Source organism: Lycium ferocissimum, chromosome 4 (assembly GCF_029784015.1).
Source record: "Lycium ferocissimum isolate CSIRO_LF1 chromosome 4, AGI_CSIRO_Lferr_CH_V1, whole genome shotgun sequence".
In the NCBI taxonomy this organism is placed as follows: domain Eukaryota; kingdom Viridiplantae; phylum Streptophyta; class Magnoliopsida; order Solanales; family Solanaceae; genus Lycium; species Lycium ferocissimum.
In genome coordinates, this window is record NC_081345.1 from 40,073,195 (window position 1) to 40,095,300 (window position 22,106).

Consider the following 22,106-nt stretch of genomic DNA (forward strand, 5'->3'; position numbering starts at 1 on the left):
ATGCTTAAGTGGTTTACTAAAACAGTTGCATACTACAGGAAATGACAAAAAGTAACATTCTTTTGTGAAAAAGAGAAGAGCATAATAATCTGCAAGTTGCAGAAGGGTAAGCCACTAAGTCAAATTTATTCGAATTTTCATCTCCTCCTTCACCAACTACAGCCACACATGAAAGTCCAACAATTAACACTTTCGGCATACAAAAGTTGTTTCCCTTATTTATTTTCCTGAAAAATACATTCCGATTACAATATTCTGATTCTTGTTCTTGGAAGATATTCCAATGGATCAAGCAGAGGACCTTGTTTACATTTACCAAATGATGCTGCAATTACTGATATGGTGGAAAAAAAGTTAGCTGGGATCTCTCAGTGGACCAGAGAGATCTGTGAATGATCTCATGTGGGGGGCTTTTCTTCCTTATTAGAGAAAAAAGAAACAATTCTTTAAGAATAATTAACCTAAATAGCCTCCCGCCCACTCAACCGTTTAAACTAACAATAGTCGGCGGATGTATAATCCATGTATAATACGTGCATAACGAATGTATAATCTAAGTATACGGCTAGAAAAAGTAAACAGTAAATCCGGCCAGCTATTTGTGTAAAGATCCCTACTTTTTATAACTAGGAAATCTGTACCACAGCTGACACTTTGAAACTTGGTGAGTAATGAATCTGTGCTTCTACCCTTCTCCACTTAAAACTAGGCTGTCTGCGACATGGTTTGAACTAGTGACATGAGTTTAGATCACATATCTCAGGCTGCTCTTTTAACATTTCGAACCAAAGCTTTGTCGGCATCAGAGAAAAAGAATCTATAGGAAAAGAAAACATAGTGCTGCATATGTATTTTCTAGTGAAAAGCGTACAAATTACCAGACAATTTTTTTAAATGAAAAAGAATATAAGCCCTGTAAGACTTAACTGTGCAAGGCTATAAAACACTAGTTTATTGTTAATAGGAAAAAGGCAAATCAGAACTTGATTGAACATCATACATGAAGATACAGCTACTAGCTTCTGTTTTAGTTATTTGACATACAACAGTAATATATGACTCCATTCAGGAGCAAGAATACAGTCGAAGTTCTCCTCGAGGACCTCAATCAAAGAATTACTGGCTGATATGGTGATGTTTAATCCATGAACGTCCCATTTAAGCATTTAAGTGACTCTCGTTTTTGCTTGTTTCGGTTGTCAGTCCAAATCCGAAAGGAAATAAAGGATTGGAATTCCCGTGAGCATGCATTGGCAATTGATCCACAGTTTTAAACCATGTCACAGGTAGTTTCCCTTGAAATGGATAATCTCCAAAAAGGACATCTGTGATTCCCGCTCCTTCAGTTCCAGGCAACCAAGCTGCAACAAACGCATCTACTTTTTCCAGGAGAGGTGGTTCTATAACCATAGGTCTTCCAGAAATGAGAATCGTCACTGTGGGAACTCTGACAGCAACAAAGGTTGCAATTTCTGTTCCATTAAATGGAATTTTTAGCTCTGGATCATCACCACCAGTTTCACAATACGGACCCTCACCAATCGCCACGATAGCAAAAGCGAAGTCTAGATTAGCAAAAGTTTCTGCCGTAGGATTTGGCTCAAATACTATCTCAGTTTTGTCTCCAATCACTTCCCGTAATGCTTCCAATATGGTTGTGCCTATGAAAAATGGATCATAAAATAATTGCAAATTATAGTCCGTAAGATTCTCGATCCACAGACCTGAATTGGCATTATTCTTAACCAACTCACCCAGGAGAAGATCACTATTAATTTCTCTTGTTCCTTTTTGTGCTAAGTGGGAAAATCACAAATAACTCTGAGCAGCATTTTGCAAACAAGGGGCAATGGAAGTGCAGCAGGTTGAAAATAGTGAGAGGATGGCTGAATCAACATATTTTTAGATGTTTTTTAATAGGGATAATTACCTTTTTGGACCGCCAAAACAATAATAGCCGACAAATGTATATGTCTTGTATTTTAAGTATAATATGCATAATCAGTGTGTATGTATTGCATATTTTGGCTAGTACCCATAATTAATTTGGCCTACGTGCCAGAAATTAAGAAAATCCCGTTTTAATATGCCAGATACAAGAAGATACTCGATGAAATATTTTCTCCTGAGGTTTAGGGTGAAGACTAAAGATTCCCTTATCAATTTGAGATACCAAGTGAGAAATGGGACTTTGGACTTTGATTTATATTATATGGTCACTGAACTCTATTGATAATGTATTGTCTATAATCATGTTAGGGATACACTTATGACCAGAAACTACTTACCAACTGTGATTCTGCCACTGAGTCCTGTCCATGTAGCTGTCCATCCTCCACACTGGTACCCAAGATCATCAGCATGAGTTCCAGCGACGAGGATCTTTTTGGCGGTCTTATCTAGAGGAAGGAATGATTTCTTTGGATCTTTCCCATTTTTCAACAAAACTAAGGATTTGCGAACGGCTTCACGTGCTACCTCTCTATGTGCCTTAAACAATGTGACAAAGTAACCCAGAGTTAAATTAGATCCAAGATGGTAAAATCCAGCCACTATTGTTCTAATGCAAAGACAATATAAAGTGTGTAAATAATCCCAATAGGCGATAAAAAGAAGTAAGAATACCTTGCAACCAACCAAATCTATTAATGATCTATCTGCAAATGGATGTTCAAATAATCCAGCAACAAATTTGACTCTCAAGATTCTTTCAACAGCATCATCTACCCTGCTCATCGGTATTTCCCCTGATTCTACCAATGATAGCAGCTCCTCCAAAAATAATTCATATCTGAATGGCACCATCACCTGCAAATATTCACAAAATGCAAACAGATAGTGTGAATTAGGTATAAAAAAAGCTGCTACTTTTGTGGCTTCCAACACAAGGTTTAAACACTACCATATCAATTCCAGCATTGATGGTTGACTTGATTGATTCACGATAATCAGAATCATGAGGGTCGGTAAGCCGTTCAAGCGCTTCCCAGTCTGTAATCAAGAGACCCTGCACCAGAATATAGCTTTAATATTGAAATAAAGTATAGTAGCAAAGAGGACAAAGGAATAAGAAGAAAAGGACTACACATGTTAATTATCAGCCTTAATCCAAATATATATCTAGTTCTTTTTTCCCGGGCTGTTTACCTTGAATCCAAGCTTATCTTTCAGCACCTCTGTTAAAAGATATTTATGAGAGTGCATTTTGTCTCCATTCCAGCTGGAGTAGGATGCCATAACAGTGCAAACTCCTTGGGCGATACAGTCTATATATGGCGCCAGGTGAATGTTAAACATTTCATCATGCGATGCTATTGTATTTCCTTCATTCGTACCATTATCAGTTGCTCCATCACCAACAAAATGCTTTGCACTTGCCATGACATAATTTCTGGAATCAAGAAACTAGTATGAATATTTATGCATTTGAGCTAACACAAATTATAGAGAAAGACAGAAAGCTGGCAAATCTCCAAAAAAGGTAATCTTTGAGGTACTTGTTATTTCAGGATATCATAACTACTTAATTACCAAAATAAGAAAAGCGACAACATATCACGAAGAAAACTCAATCATCTATTTTGCATTTGTTACAAATTATGCTAATGAAAAGATTTGTTTACAACTAGCTTTCTTTTATTACAGTTTGATGTAAATTATTCTGCTAGTTTGTTAACAAAAATTGCAATAAAAGAACTTCCAATTGTGTCCGATAAAACATATTCTGAGAGGTGTGTATAATTCTGACTCTAATTTTTCAAGATGAAAGAAGTTCTGAATGGTTAATTAATTTAATTCGTTACCTTCCAGCAACATAAGGGTAGCCATATGGATGTCCTTCTGGTGGCTGACCTTGCAAGCCGGTGACAAGGGAGGTCATCTTTCTGACAACTTCAGTATCTTCACTGTAACTCTCGTAAAATCTTCCCCATCTAGGGTCTTTGGCAACCTAGCATGATTCAGTTGAAGCATATTCTTATGAAATGGTTAACTTCCATATGGAAGAAATTGGACGTAGAAACTAGAATTTCCTTTTATATTACAAATCAGCTTAATCTGGCAATAACAAGGCTTCAAGTCTAAAGCCCAACATTTTTGGTATACATCAATATCAAGATAAATTCCTCTTTCATACAAGACTATTCTCTTTTCTCTTCCAGCATAACAATAGTGGAAGAACGAAAATCATTTGCATTTCATGTTTTCAAACTTTATTGTGGCAAAGTGAACTGATATGGATTATGTTCCTATGGAACTGAAACCAAATACAAGAGAAAGAGAGGATTGAAACAAATATCTAAGAACTTAGTTTCTTAAATTGCCTATATAACAGTCCAGGAAACTATTCAAGCAGAATCTTGATAGCAGAGACACTGCCCTGGAGACTGCAGTGTCAGTTTTCTTCATGAACAACATCAGATAGACACTTTCAAGTTTAAAATAACTTAAAAATACACATCAGTAGGCATAAATGTTTAGACAGGAAATAAATTATGCTAGCTTTGCTTTTATGACAAGATGGCGGAATTTTTTTCTCAAGATCTCTACTTCATTGATAGGAATTGGGATAATATTTTGTTACTCAAACGGGTTCTTAGTCCAGCCAAATTTATACCTACGAGCATCAAGTTTAGCGAACATAAAGTTAAAACACAAAGTTGTAAAAGGAAGATTATTTTTTACTTACAGCAACACAAGGAGCAAAAGCATAGGGAGCTCCACACGCCCTGGTTTCAAGAGCTGTCACCTCTCCTATCCTTCTTACTAAATCAGCATCTCTACAAAAATATATATACCCTTTAGCATCAGCCTTTCTAAAACGCCAAACCCTAGTCAACACACTACTTTTTTCATTAGTACAGCTTCGCAAAAGCAAGTCTGTGCTTACAACTTATAATATAATTGATATGAAGTTCGAGCTGAAGATACTTGCTACCCAATCATTGTATTTTTGTAAAGGTAGTACCTTTACAACATAGGTATCAATAGAGGAGATGATAGAATTTCAACTTTATAGGTCTAGATTTTAGAACGACTACAAGTGTTAATAACTGGTATCTAAATTTAAGATGTGTACATATTTAATGAATTTGTTAAAACAACACAACACTATCTGAACATTGAATTCAATAGAATCCATAGTTGGGCTTCTACCTCCGCCCCTTAGGTATCAGTTGACTCTATCCATCAAGACTTAGGCAAACTCAATCACCTAACAATTTTTTCTATCTCTATTGCAATTTGAACCATGATCTTTCGTAGTTTTCACTAACTCATTTTTTTGCACAGATATCCACTTCCTATACTATGCATACAAGTGTATATTATACTAGTAACTAACCTGGTGGCTCCAAGGCCAATGTTGTGAGGAAAAATAGTGGCACCCCATACATTATTATTGCCATGAATAGCATCAGTCCCATAGAAAATGGGGATTCCAAGCCTGGACTCAACCGCACCCTTTTGAAATCCATCAATCATCTTAGCCCAATCAGCTGACTCTGCATTCTCAAATGGTCTACTTCCACCTCCACTCAAAACACTCCCTACAAAAATTTCAAAACAAGTTCAAGAAAATCAAAACCCGTAAATAATAGGAAGTAAAAAAAAAAAAAAAAAAAAAAAAGAGAAAAAGGGGTTGATGGAGTTTAATATAAATACCAATGCAACGATCTCTAATAGCAGAAGGATTAGCAACAGCTCTTTCGATCTGAGTCATTTGACCGATCTTTTCTTGAAGTGTCATTTTAGAAAGGAGGTCTTTAACTCTTTCTTCAATTGGTGCATTTGGATCTTTGTAAATACAATCCATAGCTTCAATTAATTCAAGAAAAAGAAGAAGGAGATCTTAATGGGAAATGAGGAAGAAAAAATTGAGGAATAAGACATGAGCGAAGGTTTCTATTTATACTTATACTTTCGTGGAAAGATGAAGACATAGTGGGAAAGTGGGTCCAGCTAATAGTCGACTGATGTTGCGGTTGACGTGGCTCATACACTTGTATGCTGTGTTATTGGATAGAGAAGTTTAGGTTCAGCGAATTGCACTCATGTGAAAATTAAATTTGTACTCCATCCTTTCACTTTTACTTGTTCACTTTTAACGATGCACGCCCCTTAAAAATTAATAAATAAAGTGCATAATTTACTAATATACCTATAGTAATTGGTGCATATTTTTATTAGATTTATAAAATGATTTGAAATGAGTATTTAATACTATAGGTAAAATAGGAAAAAAGAAATTGTCTTATCTTGATATGCTAAAAGTTACAAGTAAAAGTGAAAATCTATTTTTGAAATCTTGGATAAGTAAAAGTGAACGGAGGGAGTACTATTTAGTTTTGGCAGCATATGATGTGAACAGCCTACATTTATTACTTCTACCACTTGTGTAAATGTAATTTTTTTTCTATTTATACACTAGTCCTAATTACTAAACCTATATTAACGGAGTAATATTTATTGGCCATACGATCTTCAATCCTGTTCCATAATTAACGAATTTTAGAGGGATATATGGGATGTAGTTGTTTAAAAGTTATTCGATTAGTGTTTACACTAAGTAAATGTAAAACCAGATTTATTTTGCTTGAAAACGTATAGTTAGTAATTATGATTAAGTGATATATATTCTCAATTTATTTAATTTTTTTACGACTGAATGTGTTTTGTATAATGTAAACACTACATTGTCAGTATATTTCTTCCCAATATAACTTTTATGTCTTGGGATGGCTGCAAGTCTGCAACTATTTAATTTTAATCCGTATCCCCTCCCTCCATATGAACAAAAGAAAAGTATTCACAAGTTTGGTTATTACAAAATCTTTGCGTTTCAGAAGGCAAATGAAAACCTTTACTAAAGATTCTTACTTCATTATTTTTTTTGTTTAATATTCATATTCATCAATTTTTTGCTTATGGGCTAATCTCTTTCGTGTATTCCAATTTCTGACTCGTTACAATTAAATTAATTTCTGATTTAACATAAAAAGTCAAAAGAAATTCAACAAATCTGAATGAAAAGGAAGAGATGTCTTCAAACCTGTCTTTTATTTAATAAACAACAAAATAAAACTTGTATTAGAAGAAGTGGAATAACCACTACAAGAAAAAACATATTTGGTAACAAATTTTTTTTTTATTGCCATAGATTAATTATTGTTGCAAAAAGTACTTTTAGCAACAATTTTTTTTTTTTGTTGCATAGACTTTTTTCCCAACGACTGTTATTGCAACAACGCGCAACAACTTTTTTTGTTGTTGCCAAAAATACTTTTTGCAACAGTAATCAATACTATAGCAACAAAATTAAAATCTTTGGCAACAAAAAAGTTCATTTGCCAACAATAAAATTAAGTTGTTGCCAAATATTATATTTTTTGTTGCCATTTCTATACTTTCTTGTAGTGAACCTTCACCTGAAAATAATATTCTTATGTTACACCCATTAAAGTAGGATAAATTTTTGAGTATATTTAACTTTCAAGTAGTTGATTTGTAAAATTTCTTTTACATCGTCGGATAAATTTAAAATAGACTCTACCAAGTTCGTTGATTAATGTAATAACTAACGAGCAACTTCGTGGAAAAGAAAAACGAAGTCGTTATATATGATCAATAGCAAACGCAAAAAGAGCAATATAATCTGCTCCAATAGCAAACGCAAAAATAACAATATAATCTGCTCCAATTCTTTAATTATCTGGACTGGTGAGATCTATTCTTGGAATTGGCGAAAGCATGTGTAATCTGCTCCAATTCTATGATTATCTGGCTTAATATAATTCATGTTTCATCCATTAACTGCAACTGCAATTGATTTTCACATGCAAAATCTCATTTCTATCTGTTTTATGGAACAATAGTTTAAGACCGCTAGTCTTAATATATTAGTACTGTACTTTTCTTAATTAGATTATGTCATTACCAGGAAAACACAAAGAGGGGAGGAGCGCAACAACTTATTGACATTCGGTGTTTGCACGATCTTTAAGTTTTTTGAAAAGATATTTACATATTTAGAATCTCCATAAAAAGTACTACAAGTCACAAAAATTAACAATTTAGAATATTTAAAGGGCATATGAATAAATTGCGGTAAAAAAAATTCTTGTTTGACTTTTGAAATCTGAATTGTATCACATAAATTGGGACATAGGGAGTAGTCAATTATTGTATTTTTATTTAACTTGTTAATTAATCATGATAAATTAATATTATTTTGTGTAAACACCAAATGTCAATAAGTTGTTGCGCTCCTCCACTCTTTGTTTTTTCCTGGTAATGACATAATCTAATTAAGAAAAGTATAGTACTAATATATTAAGACTAGCTGTCTTAAACTATTTTTCCATAAAACAGAAATGAGCTTTTTCATGAAAAAAACACTGCAGTTGCATTTAATTTTAATAAGAGAGAGTAGCAGGTAGAAGTAGATCTGAAAGAGGCATTATTGGTGCAACTTGTTTCCTTAAAAGATTGGAAATAATTCCGAGGCTAATTGAAGCCCATGCCTAACTCCATTTTTGCAGAGTCTATTAGCTGGAGAAACAAAACAGTACTTATTTTAAATTTTTACTTTTGGCAGAATAAACGCCAACTTGTGACAATTATTCCCTGATTGTAAGATATTTCACATTTGCTTCCCTACTGCATTTGTTGTGCCAGTTTTATGTAGTTTTTATCTCTTCTTTTTAAAGATTATTTTCTTGTAATTTATCCAATCACAGACGGAATATTTTCATTCTTGTGTCAAACACTCAAACTATACTTGGTTCATAGAGTTTATGCCAATCCAAAATTTCATAGAGTTTATGCCAATCCAAAATTGAGCATGTGCTCCCCATCGCACTAATGTTTAAGGGGATAGAGTGAAAAAAAATCCAATATCTTATGTATATATTTTATTGTTGTTTAAGACGACTTATTCAGGGCGGTTCAACATTTATATTTTAAAGGTGATGTTAGATAGACCCTTTAACAATTGGATAACCACTTCGTTTGCGTTTTGATGTCTGGATAGGAAATAACATTATCGACTTAGAAATAGTAAAGAATACAGTAGCTGACTAGCTGATGATAGGCACGAACTCTCTTGGACTCATTATTCATTGAATAACAATATTCGCAAACTCTATTTAACAAGGTACATTGGTTATGAATAGGGTGTCAAGTCCATGAAAATAGGACTCATACAACGTGTCCTAAGTCAACTAGTTATTGATATGTTCATTTATCAACTCAATCTATTTTGATCTATCTAATTCAGTTCATCTAATTGTGAAAATTAGGTGGGATGACCAATTCTAAGCCGCGACCAAATTTAGCCACCATTTGAAATGTAATTAGAAAGTAGCCACTTATTAACCCAAAAATAGCATCTGAACCAAAAAAACCCTCTAACAAAAACAGGGAACAACACCAAAGACATGACGTTGGAGTTCGAAATTTCGGATGACACCCGTTACTAAAAATGTCTCTTCCTGTAACGATTCCCACGTTGGAATCGCCATGAAAGGATAAAGGAAAGAAAACAAGGAAAGAGAAAGGGAAATAATAAGATAAAATTCAGATTTTCATTCAACATGCCCTACAATTACCTTTGTTACTGAAATATAAAGACAACTAACTTACTAAAGGAGTCTATTATCAATTCTAGAACTTAAGGGACTATTATGCAAATAATTAAAATTTCTAACAATACCAAAACGTGACATTCCATCCTTTGTTAAATCAGCCTTGTCCTCAAGGTTGGACATGAACAATATGGGATTGGAAGTTGATCAAACCACCTCCAGGATCAAAGATGGAAATGTTATTTTCACCATCCTTTATCTCCAGTGCATTTATTGTAGATGTAATAACACTATTGCTGAAGTTTGCAAATGAACTGAAGATGTCTACTCCATGTTTTAACTCCTGTAGCTTTCGAACAAAAGTTGCTGCACTGTTTTTACCCAAATCACTCTTCAAGAAAATTATATTCCTAGTGAATTCCCACAACTCCACTTTACATTTGACAAAGTAAGCACTTAGCGAAGCTTCCATTGCAGAATATCTATAACCACCAAAGACGACGTGCTTTTCAAGATCTGCTTGCTCACCAGTGACCTTCCAAGCTATAGCATAGCTGTAGGAAGTTCTCTTAAGCTTCACCAAAGTAGACAACATCTCTAAGAATTTGTTCCTTACTTCTGCCTTGGAATCTAACATATATCCAGTAGGAAGGAAACAAAAAAATTTGCAGCAGAATTACACTTCCCTTCTATGACAACTGGTTTAATCGACTCAGCGATCTTAGGAGGTGTAACATTTGCTTCCGGCTTCTCTAATGCAAAGGACACAATGGGTGAAGCAGTACTTGCACCTTCGTATGGGAGGGGGCTGTCCTTGCTAGTGCCAAATACCAAAACTGTGGAGAAATTTTGAACATCGTACCTGCTCATCCAAGACTTCTTTGCATCACAATCTAAATGGCCTTGCTTCACCTTACCCTGAAGGTCTTTGGTAGTTTTCTTCCATTTAGGAGCAAGCTTGTTGCAGTACCCACACTAAAGAATGAAAAGCTCCACTATCCATATATTTTTGCTCTTAAGCACCTTCCCAACAAAATTTCGCGAATTCAACTCTTTTAATACACTAGGCCCAGGACTCTCAAAAGAATTTTCTGCTGCTTTTCCATGTAGTCGCTCCTTCAACAATGCCTTGATTTGTTGCAATGTGAATTCGATAATTGATTTTGCATCACGTGCCCCTTGATAAGTAGTTGGAGGTATCCCAGGAGCGAACAGCTTCTCAACAATGTGATAAGTCAAGTTCATTATCTTAACACCAAAGAGACTATCCATTTGGTCTATGAAATCAATAGCTACTATCTTATGGTCATCCCCACTACTCAACATGTGAAAAAATGTATATGAGTATGATTGTTCATTATCCCATAGTAACTAATCTATCTTTTGCAACCTCGCAAACTAGTTAAGATTTGATATGTAATTCCAAGATGTATCAAATTCAAAGCATAAAAGGTTAAAATCCATAACCTTTTTACAATGGACAAGAACTCATTTCTTCTTCATTGCTCGAGTGATATCATTATCAACAGTCTTTTCATAATTCTTACTAAAGCTAGCAATTCTAATCCAAAACCAGCCCTCATCATCTACCCTCAACAACTAAGTTTCTTTCAATATAGATCAAAATTTTCTTACCAACTTCAATAGTGACAGTACATTGATATTTTGAAGGAGCATCAGGGAATTCTTCATTAGCAGATGTATCTTCCTCCTCATTCCTTTTTAGCTGGCTTTCCCCCCTTGTCATTGCATCACACTTAGCAAGAAATCTCACAAATGACGCATCTTCGTCAAAGCTGCCACTTGTATATCCCTGGTAGGCGTAAATGTGATTCCAATGGAAGTAAGCATAGATAAGAATTCCAATGTTGTCTATGAAATGAGCATAATAATTTTCATCAATCAACAATGGTTCAGTGACGACATAAATGGTGTGTTCAATGGCGACATAAATATCGTGTACATATGGGAGAAGTGACATTTTCGCCTCTATCTCATTCTTCTTGAGCTTGACCCTAGCTACAACTTCTTTTAGACTCACTACACTATCATTGAAGCTCTTGTGAGCAATTACCAAAAGTTTTTCAGTTTCGTTCGATCTTTCTCGCAAGGCTTGCTCAATCACACTATGGAATTTACTTTGTAACTCAGATAACTTGGGTTCAACGAGCACAAAATTCTCACAATTGAGTTCACTTTGAGCTTTCGTAAAAATACCATCAATCACTATCATTATAGTAGCAGAAAATCCCACTTTATCTCTGTAACATTTATGAACCACTTGATCTTTCTTGCAATTAGAAAATACAAGGGATGTATTTTGTAACTCCGGATTATCAACAGCCAATATTGGCATGGAGACTGGTAAATCAGTTTCAACCTTACAAGGACATTTTTCGAACATATGGCTTACAGTGTTTTCTGAAATTTCACCATCTTCAAGCTCCAAAGGCTCATCTTCTTCACTATCATCCCATTGTAAATTGGTCATATTGATTCCATACATTAGAAGAATTTGGTCGAGCATTTCATATTCGCTTGTGGACTTTTCGTAAGCTTCGACGACATCGCTTTCTAATGGTGTTCCATCATCAAAAATAGGGCAGATATCAGTAAGTTCGCTGGTGTAATTAATAGTGATATCAGAAATTACCGTGTTCTCCAATTGTTCACTACAGTTGAGCAAGTTGTTCTTATGGACCAGCTGGAGTCCATAGTTTTCTGAAGCTTTAGCATCTTCAACTTCGATTTCCATATGTGCTTCTCCATCAAACATTGACTGCTTTTCATGTGGCATTTCAGCATTATCCTTCTCAAGAATTTTGTCGAACACCTGATCGACAATATGAAGAGCAAAGATTTGCACCTTAAATCTCCATTTCTCTTTGGTCCTCTATTTCTCCAGGTTTGATCATTGCTAAGAGTGGTTGGCTTGGTTCTTCTAACTCGTTGATGTTGGCATAACCAACTTTGTCTGAAGCAAGTCCATCATTTAGAACGTTTCCTTCAAAGAAGAGCTCTTCATTTCTTTGAAGACTTTTATCAAACACTTCTTGTTCATCATTTTTCAAATTTTTCTCATTACTCCCTTCAATTTCTAGAGGTGAATCCTCATTATCAACAGTTAGTTTCGAAGCATCACAGTCAGGAATGCTATTCCGAGTGATGGGTGAGGATTCACAGTCAGCTATGTCACCAATTATAAGAAAACTTTCAGTAAACACCATATTTGTATTTCGGGAGTTGTTTGAATCTACACCTTCAATTTTCATAGTGTAACGACCCGACCGGTCGTTATTTAATATTTTGCGAAACCATGCCTAATTTAAGTCTAGGGTTGTAGTTAATAAGCTTCATAATATGTCTTAAGAGTTAGGAGTGGGGAAAAAAATCAATTTTAGAAGGGTTTAGAAAATGTTGGGCCAAAATTTAAAGGCATACCGCTATAGCGGCGCCGCTATAGCGGCCTGAGGACCGCCGCAGCGGTCCACGCTGAAACAGTGATCGAAAATCGTGTATTTATTTTATTTTCTCTCATTTTTCAAACATAAGACTCCCAAGGGCTGCTCCTAGGGTTCCTCATGAAAGAAAAACCATGGCCCCCAAGAAAAAGAAAACCCTTCTAATCCCTTCTTCCACCTATCCCTACGAAAGATACCCGCTCATGGATTCGGATGGAGGTTAAGAAGACGAGCAATTCATGGAGAATCAAATATCTGTTCGCCAAAGAGGTAGGTTACGGTTTACTTTAGTTAGACTTTGATTAGCTAATCGTATATACGTTAGAGTTGATGGGAGAATGCATGCTTAGGTCTTCGGGCACCGGAGTTTGGAGAGACGTACTTGTAATATGATAAAATAGGGTATAATCAGGACTATGATAATAAAGAGTTAGCTTAATAGGAAGTGATGCGATCGCTACGGAGATACCTTGTAAGTACTTAATACTACCCTAGGAGGGGGAGTAAATTTCCGTGATCGTTCATACGGTTATTTCCTTGAAATTAGGAGGTCGTATTAATTAAATTATATGAAGTTGTTTTGCATTGCGCCCATCACAGGCTGGGATTATGATTGACTTATCAGGTAGTTTTATGCATTACAACTGCCGTGTTCAGGTAGAAATACAGGTAAATAGGCAAGGCATAAGTATCGTATTGCGTTATCCGGCCTTGCGGTCGTGGGATCGAGTACTTGGATTACATATGTCTGTACGAATTAATGTGGCCCGCGTCTGAGGTTCTTTTCGAAGCGGAGGTTTATGCTCGGGTCCGAGGAGTATTCCGGAACGAGTGGTACATGGACACCATGGGTCCGCTGACATCAGATAGCGTGTGTGTATAGCCTGTCGGGTCTTGCATCATATTTGCATTGCATTGCATTCTCATGATTTATTGTCGTATACGGGTGTATTACTTTCGTTAACATTGTCCATTAAACCGTGTGTGTGTTGAGAGCCTGGTGGGAAAGGGGTTATACAAGGTACGTGTAGTGTTGGTCGTTAGATAATGATTTAATTCCCTAGATACATCGTAACATAGTAGTAAGGTGAATAGGTGGACTCTTTAAATAATAAGTGCAAAAATACAGTATACGACAAATGTGAACTCGAGAGTTACTAGGTTGGAATTTAGTAGAATACCTTATGGTTGGGGAATAAAATAAGCGAGCAATGGGAGTAAAGAAGTAAGGGGCGGTACGGTAATGGTCATTATCTAGAATCTTGAGGTTCATTGACTTATCTGCTTACCCAATTAACCCTATATTGTATTGCGTGAACTAATCTTAGTCGACCTATGATGCTTACCAGTACGTGTGGTGTACTGATACTACTCTTGTTACGCCCTTTTAGGGTGTAGATGTGTTGCAGGTTTTAGTTGAAGTTTCGCCGCAAGGGTCTATCAGATATTCTCCTATAGCTTTGCCTATCTCACTCCCGGCAGAGGCTGTGTCATTTATCTTGTCTTCTTGTATTTAGGAGCTTTTGTACCCGTCTAGACTAGATCCTGGGTTTTTATTTTGGATTTATTTATATTGAAACAAGTTTGTAATAAATGTTTACGTTTAATTTTATTAATTTTAAGGGTGATTGTCACATGCTTTTAAGTGTTTAGTTTTTATTGGTAAGGGTTCGCCTACTAGCTTGCCATATGGTAGGTGCCCGCACGACCCGTGGGTTGGGTCGTGACACGTAGTTGCTTCTTGGACCCAGTTCTCCGGGATCTTAGCACCTAAATCAGATTCGACAATTGCAAAGGAGGACTGGTTGGGTTTCTCCAGTTCGTCAACCTCGTCATAGTAGAAGAAATGATTTTCAATAATGTCAGTGTTGTTACCCATTTGCTGCTTTTCTTTGGATTCTCTTTTTGCTATCATCTTGTCTAGTATCTGACGCTGTTCTCGCAACAATCTGAGGGCCTCAGAGAGAAAGTTTGTGGTAGACGGAGCTCGGATGTAACCGTCACTGAAACTCAACATAATTAATAACGCCATTCAAATAGTGATAGGCATATGGATATGGCTCATTATTGCTAAATCCGAAATTAGTCATTGCAGCGTATTGCAAGCTGAGAATCGTCGGCTCTAATACCATTTGTAACGATTCCCACATTGGAATCGCCATGAAAGGATAAAGGAAAGAAAACAAGGAAAGAGAAAAGGAAATAATAAGATAAAATTCAGATTTTCATTCAACATGCCTTACAATTACCTTTGTTACTGAAAAATAAAGACAACTAACTTACTAAAGGAGTCTATTATCAATTGTAGAACCTAAGGGACTATTATGCAAATAATTAAAATTTCTAATAATACTAAAACGTGACACTTCCGCTAGGGACTTCCGTTAAATGTGTCCAGTCTTAGAATTTGAGTCTTTAAGCTATCTTAGTAGGAGTAGTGATTTGTTCTTCTCATTGGACTACCCAAATACCATGGTATTCCGATCCTGTCCACAATGCAAATTTAATAACTAGGTGACAAAGGCTTATCTATTATTGAATATGAAGTGCATTTATGGTAGCTCAAACGTAACTGAAGGTTTATTGAGCCAATAATTAACTACTAGGTGTAGACACATAATTTTGACCCTCCCCGGGTGTTTCACCTTATAGTGTCTAAATATTTCTTTTAATTTTTATTTTTTGATGTGTAGATTTTATTCAATTTTTATTTTTAGTAGGCTTATTTGCGAGAATCAAAAAGCAAAAAATATTTACTATTTTTAGAGTATAAGTTTTGTGTTCAAAAGAATGAAAAATTACAAAAATATGCTTTTTTAGGATTTAATTTGGTTTAGCTAGCTATTTTCTTTTAAATAGTGTATTTTTCTCTATCTAGGAATAGTTATTAAGTATTTCTTATTTTTGCATTTAATTAAAAGATAAATAAAAAAGATGACAAAAAAGGGAGAAAAGAGCAAATGAGATTATACCACCTCACTACAAAATGACAAAGGGTCCTAACAAATCTTATCACAAAAAGGGGGAAGGGGTCACGTTTCTTCCTAGTCTTGTGTGGGACCTTTTTTAGTTGCTTATCTTTGCAGTTTATATACGTCAGTTGGTTGCCTATATGCAAAATCTTCATTCCTTTCACCGGAGGTAACACTAGTCAAAGAGGGAGACTCTGTTTCTGGCCCATTTCCATCATCATCAATATATCACACAATAGGGGAACCATTTTTTCTATAGATAGAGAGATAGAGAAAGAGACAAATAGAGAATATAGAGAGAGAAAGTGACAGACAGAGAGAGAAAGGAAAAAAATAAAAATATCAATCATCTTCTTCATTTTTTTTTGTTCACCGGAAAATCCTATCAACACCCATCAACACCACCCACTTCTAAAACCGCATTTCCGACCACCAAAACCAGAGACCCTGAAACAAAAACAAAAAAAGAAGAAGGAATCATTCATCTTCTTCATCATTTTGGTTCACCGGAAAAATTCATTTTTCTCCGAAAACCACCATTAAAACACCTAAAGACCACCACTAATTTGCACCCCCAAACCCTGTCACCACCCCTGTTTTGCCAACTCAAAACTAACCCAAACACCCATTCCCTTCTTAAGCAAATTTTCATTAATGGAGGCTAGTTGAAATTTTTTGGGTCGAATTTGAATTCATAGGATTTGGATCCGAACGAAAAAGGGCAGTAAATTACTGTTTTGGTTGGTTTTCGGCGAGTCGAGGTCACTAGCGAGGTTGCCGGTCAAAAGCTCCGGTCGAGGTCTGATGAAATTATTCGTGAATATTCTCTTTGTATTGCAGCAAAATTAAAAGTTCCATTTCTTACTTCTTCTAATTTACCATCAGCATACTATATCTTCTGTGTTTGAATGTGGTGAAATTACATGTAAATTCATGAAGTTGCTTGGTTTCTTATATTTGAGTGTTTCTAATTTTTCGCTGTTTGGATCTACAAGTAACGATACTGTGATTTGGTGCTCCATGGCCTGAAAGGTAAAAATGGAATTTGGACTCAACTTTAACGTAAAGGGATCTTAGTTCGAAATGAAAATTAAAGGGATTTTGTAGCTTTCACTGCTTCCTTTTAACAAAAAATTTTAACTGAGCGTTAGGCAAATTTTAGGATGCGGTGCATGAATTTCGAAGGCGAGATGGTTGCCCCTTTAGTTGAATTAATTTTATCCAGGGAATGCCCCGACGTACTTGTGATGAAGCCCGCGGTGGACGGTGATCAGAAGTTAGTATATGATAGCTTAGTTTAGTTTTACTTTTGTTTTCTTTTCGACATCTTTAGAAAAGGGCAGCCTCGAGCCATTTTTGTACGCGTGCTTGCTTGTTTGTTTGAGTTAACCTAATTGAGTTTCCGCTTAAGCCAATACGAGTTAATTAAAGAGACCGTGCTAAAACCACGGGACTCGAGGCATGCCTCACACCTTCCCTTCGGTCAACAGAATTCCTTAACTGGATTTCTGTCTCTGATCAGTTTTAGAGTCAAACCCGTTCTTAAAAGGGATAACTATTTTAAGGTGACTTGGCACACCGAAATTCATTGTCAAGTGGCGACTCTTATTATTTCTAAACTAATTCCTTTTGAAACATATTTTTGTCACTTTCGATTTGAAAACCCTTTTGAGCTCAACATATAAATTACTTTTTTGTGTGACAGCTCTGGCGACTCTGCTGGGGACTTTTAGAATTTGAGCTTTTCAAAAAATGACTCGTATTGGATTAATTAGAAACTCCTAGGTGAACGTTTTGTTTGGTTAATTGTTTTGCATTATTTGCTATTTTCCTGAGTTTCTTTGTTTATTTTGTTTCATTACCTGTTACCGCTTTTATATTTGGCATCATTTGTATAATCTGCCAATTCTTTCTGCAACAAGTTTCGAAGTACGTTGCAAGCGTACATGACCTTTTCGAGATTCAACCAAATTTTTAGGGAGGGGGCATTTCAAGCGTGGAGTAAGTGGAAAGCAAAGCAGCCGCTATCGACCGCGTGTCTCCTCGAACAGCTTTGTTAGCGAGCCCCAGCCTAGGTCAGTCTTTAGGACACTCTTATTTGCATCATATCATTTGGACGTAGCAGGACCCGATCGTTGTTATCGTGTTCCTTTATAGGAGACTTACACTAAAATGATGTCAAAGGCGGGCCCGCGGCCCAAAAAGGCATTAATAATCCCTATGTGTTATTTGTTGCATTTTGAGGGTAAAAAGGTCATTTGGCCGACTGATTTGGGGAGGAGTGTTTGAAAATCAAAATGAGAAAATGAGAAGACTTGGAAGTATTAGTGGGTGTTGAAAAGAATTTCGTAGCTTTAGGAGTTTTTGCGTCTTTTATTAAAAAAAAAAGATTTTCTTATTTCTATGCCTATTGTTCAAATAATAAAATTTCAAAAAATTTTACTTTCGTTATTTCTTTAAAAAAAAGTGTTTTGTTTAATTTTAGTCTCTTTAGTGCATGTCTTAGTCAAAAACCCAAAAAGATTTTTATTTTTGTTTTATTCCATGTTTTTGAAAAAGAAAAAAAGAGAGAAATAAAAAAGGTTGTTCTTTTCGAGTTAGGAGTCAGTTTTTCAAAATGTCCTTAACAATCTAATCGACACGAACTACGCACACCTGATTCCCATCCTTCGGGGCGACGATACGTAGGCAACCCTCCTCGGGTTCGGTGATCTGTATTAAAAAAAGAAAAAAAAAAGGGAGTTTTGATCCTTATTAAAAAAAAAAAGAAAAAGGAGAGAGAGTCTTCTTGATCTTTATTCAAAAATTCAAACAAAAAAAAGAGTTTTTATTTTTGATTCAAGAAATAAAAAATAAATAAATAAATTGTATAAAAAGATTTTTCCTTCCGGCAGTTTATAAGTTCCCTTTGGTAGGAATTTCAAACTTAGAAATTCAAAATTCCAAAAATATCTTTTGAGTCTTGTTTGTTTCGAAATTAAAAAAGAAAAGAGTTTGTTGGTTACTCCATGTCCGATCTTCCCGAACTACGCAAAGATCTGATTCATGTTTAACATGATACATAGGCAACCCAAGTCGGGTTCGATCGAATTATTTTCAAAAAAATGCAAAAAAGAGTAATGAAAGAGCGGAGGAAAAAAAAAGGGAAAGAGAACGAGTGAACCGAGAAGTGCGGAAATGAAAAATGAAAGAGAGGAAGGCCAAATCAAGCGAGAATTGGGATGATGCCAAAATGACATTGTTACCCTTCGAATCATTCTAGAATTGATAATTGTGAATATGTGCATAAAATATCTTAACCCACTTGTCTTTCATTCATGGTGTTTTAGAAGGTGGTTGGTTTGTGGTTTTAAAGCTGGCAACTCATCCATACAACACAAGTTCGAAAACCAAAAAGGAAATGGCAACTAACGAGGGCACTGGTTTGGTTGATGCAAGTGCTCAACCACCGTTGGTTGACCAAAACTCGGGGTTAGCTGAAGAAGTAAGAATGCTAAAACAACACAAAGCAAACATGTATCGGGCTTGGATGACTGGTGAAAACCTTCACAGGCACCATAAGGCGATGGTGAGTTGAGAGAATTGAAAATGAGAGAGTCTTACTGGTGAAAATCCTCACGGGCACCATAAAGCGATGGTGAGTTGAGAGAATGGAAAATAAGAGAGTCTTATTGGTGAAAACCTTCACGGGCACCATAAGGTAATGTTAAGATGAGAGACAAACAAATGAGAGAGGCTTAGTGGTAAAAACTCTTTCGAGCACCACTAGCTGAATGAGAGTCACGAACCTGTTGAAGAGGTCGGGATATGAAGCCCTGATTTCAAAACAAGTTATAAGAACACAACAGGAGTTAAATGATAGATTGGTTGAACAGATACGCCGCTCAATCCAAAATGCATGTCATGACCATTGGAGCCAGCTACCACATTCAGATAAGTGTCATTTTTCCTTTTCTCCCAGTAAGGGATATTTCTTGTTGAATATCACTTCTTTTCATTTCTACATCTTTTACTTCTCTTGTTTTATTTCGTTGAGTCAATCCATTTAGAACGAGTGGAGAAAGGATTTCCAAACTTGCTACCAACCTTTCCAATTGAAGCAAAACATCTGGCTAGCATATGAAGGTAACATGATCCAAAGTGGGGTAGAGTACCCAATGATTTATTGTTCGTTGATAGGTTCTGGATTAATGAAAATATAAGGGATCAGTAGAGTTTGAATTAATGGGCACCATAAAACAAAGGTGTTGGTGTTGGTTTTGGTTAAAAGTTACTGAAAGTCACTCCGGCAGCCAGAGTTTGGGCAGTGGTCCAACGAGCTGACAGCGAGCACTGACTATTTGAAATCACAGCTGAATAGGACAAGTGCATGATCAATTACCTTTAGAACCAAGGCCACAAACCAACCACCACATTTTAAAACTCACAAATTTTCTTTGTTGGAAACAGGAATGGATGTTATCCTCAAATCAAAGGTCCAAGGCTTCAAAAGCTACAATATCTCATTTTTGCCGATGCAAAAGGCAATGTGACAACATAGGTTTTCAAGCAACAAAAATTGATCAACTTCTCAATTATGAAAACTGTCACCCTAGGAGACACACTTCCTAGTCCAGGATTTAGGAGACACACTTCTTAACCAAAAGCTCTACTCTACAGGAGACACACTTTCTAGTCGAGTCTTTCAGTTTAACCCCTCAGAGACTCACTTCTTCATCCGGGTCTTTCTGGTTTTTGACTTTGGGAGACGCACTTCCTAATTTGAACCTTTACTCCTAGGAGACGCACTTCTTAGTCGAGTCTTTCAGTTTAACCTCTAAGAGATGCACTTCTTAGTCTGGGTCTTTCAGTTTTTAGGTTTTGAAGACGCACTTCCTAATTTGAACCATAACTCATAGGAGACGTACTTCCTAGTTGGGATGTTTCTAGTTTTTGACTTCAGGAGACGCACTTCCTAATACAAACCTTTACTCCTAGGAGACGCACTTCCTAGTCGAGTCTTTCAGTTTAACCCCTACGAGTTGCACTTCTTAGTCTGGGTCTTTCAGTTTTTACATTTAGGTGACGCATTTCCTAATTTGAGCCATAACTCATAGGAGACGCATTTCCTAGTTTTGATATTTCTGATTTTTCACTTTAGGAGACGCACTTCCTAGTCAGAGTTTTTCAGTTTACCCCTAAGAGATGCGCTTCTTAGTCTGGGTCTCTCATGTTTTGTTTTTAGGAGACTCACTTCCTAATTTGAACCATTACCCCTAAGAGACACACTTCTTAGTCTGGGTCTTTCAGGTTTTTCTTTTAGGAGACACACTTCCTAATTTGAACCGTAACCTCTAGGAGACGCATTTCCTAGTTCCACTGATTCGATCTTAGTTCTAGGAGATGCACTTCCTAGTTCGAGTCCTTTAAAGATTCACCCCTTGGGGACGCACTTCCTAGTTAGTACATTTGATTTTACTTTCATCTTTGAATTACATTACATATATTTTATGATTTTGTTAACATTCACAAAAATTTCCGGGTGCAAACTGGGATAGAATAATTTTGTTCGTGTTGTTTGTCTTTGATGATTTGCAGGATCCACCTGAAGAATGAGAAGCAAGTCAGGAGTCGCCTGAATGATAAGAAGCAAGTCATGAACACTTTTGGATATAGAGACATCTTTCAATTTCAAGTTCAGGGGCCCGCCTGAAGAATAGGGTATACTTTTAGTTGGTTTCAAGTTTAGTCAGAAGTAGCAAGAGCCCCGCCTGAAGAATAAGGTTTACTTTTGAGATCAGAACGCTTATCTCACCACTTAGGAAAGCATGAAGATTCAAGTCAATATTCAAGAGAAGCGGCATAGATAGGATCTTGTATTTGTATTTTCTTTTTAACTTTTGTTTTCATTTTGATGTAATAACAGGAGCCGCAGACCGGAACCTCGACAGGACCTCAATCAACTCTCCAACTCAGTATGTTCCGTCACCCTTCTTACCTATTGAACTACACGAGACCTGATTTCCTTATAACCCGAGATATGTAGGATGCCCAAGACCAAGGCTCGGTCACATTTTCGTTCTGTTCCTTTCTCTTCCTCCAAATGATGGTCG

At 36.1% G+C, this 22,106-nt stretch overlaps 1 protein-coding gene and 1 pseudogene across 1 annotated transcript; both read right to left on the reverse strand.

The window, feature by feature from the left end:
• Window positions 1–822: 822 nt before the first annotated feature.
• LOC132052895 (uncharacterized) lies at window positions 823–5,889 on the reverse strand. Its single transcript, XM_059444605.1, has 9 exons — window positions 5,662–5,889; window positions 5,342–5,546; window positions 4,688–4,778; window positions 3,804–3,949; window positions 3,148–3,391; window positions 2,903–3,007; window positions 2,626–2,808; window positions 2,289–2,490; window positions 823–1,661 (listed from the first exon to the last, which is right to left on the reverse strand). Exons 1-9 carry the CDS (start codon window positions 5,810–5,812, stop codon window positions 1,159–1,161), a joined length of 1,830 nt encoding a protein of 609 aa, XP_059300588.1. The 5' UTR covers window positions 5,813–5,889; the 3' UTR covers window positions 823–1,158.
• A 3,676-nt stretch (window positions 5,890–9,565) lies between these two features.
• Window positions 9,566–10,853, reverse strand: LOC132054046 (protein disulfide isomerase-like 2-3; annotated as a pseudogene).
• Between the last annotated feature and the right edge of the window lie 11,253 nt (window positions 10,854–22,106).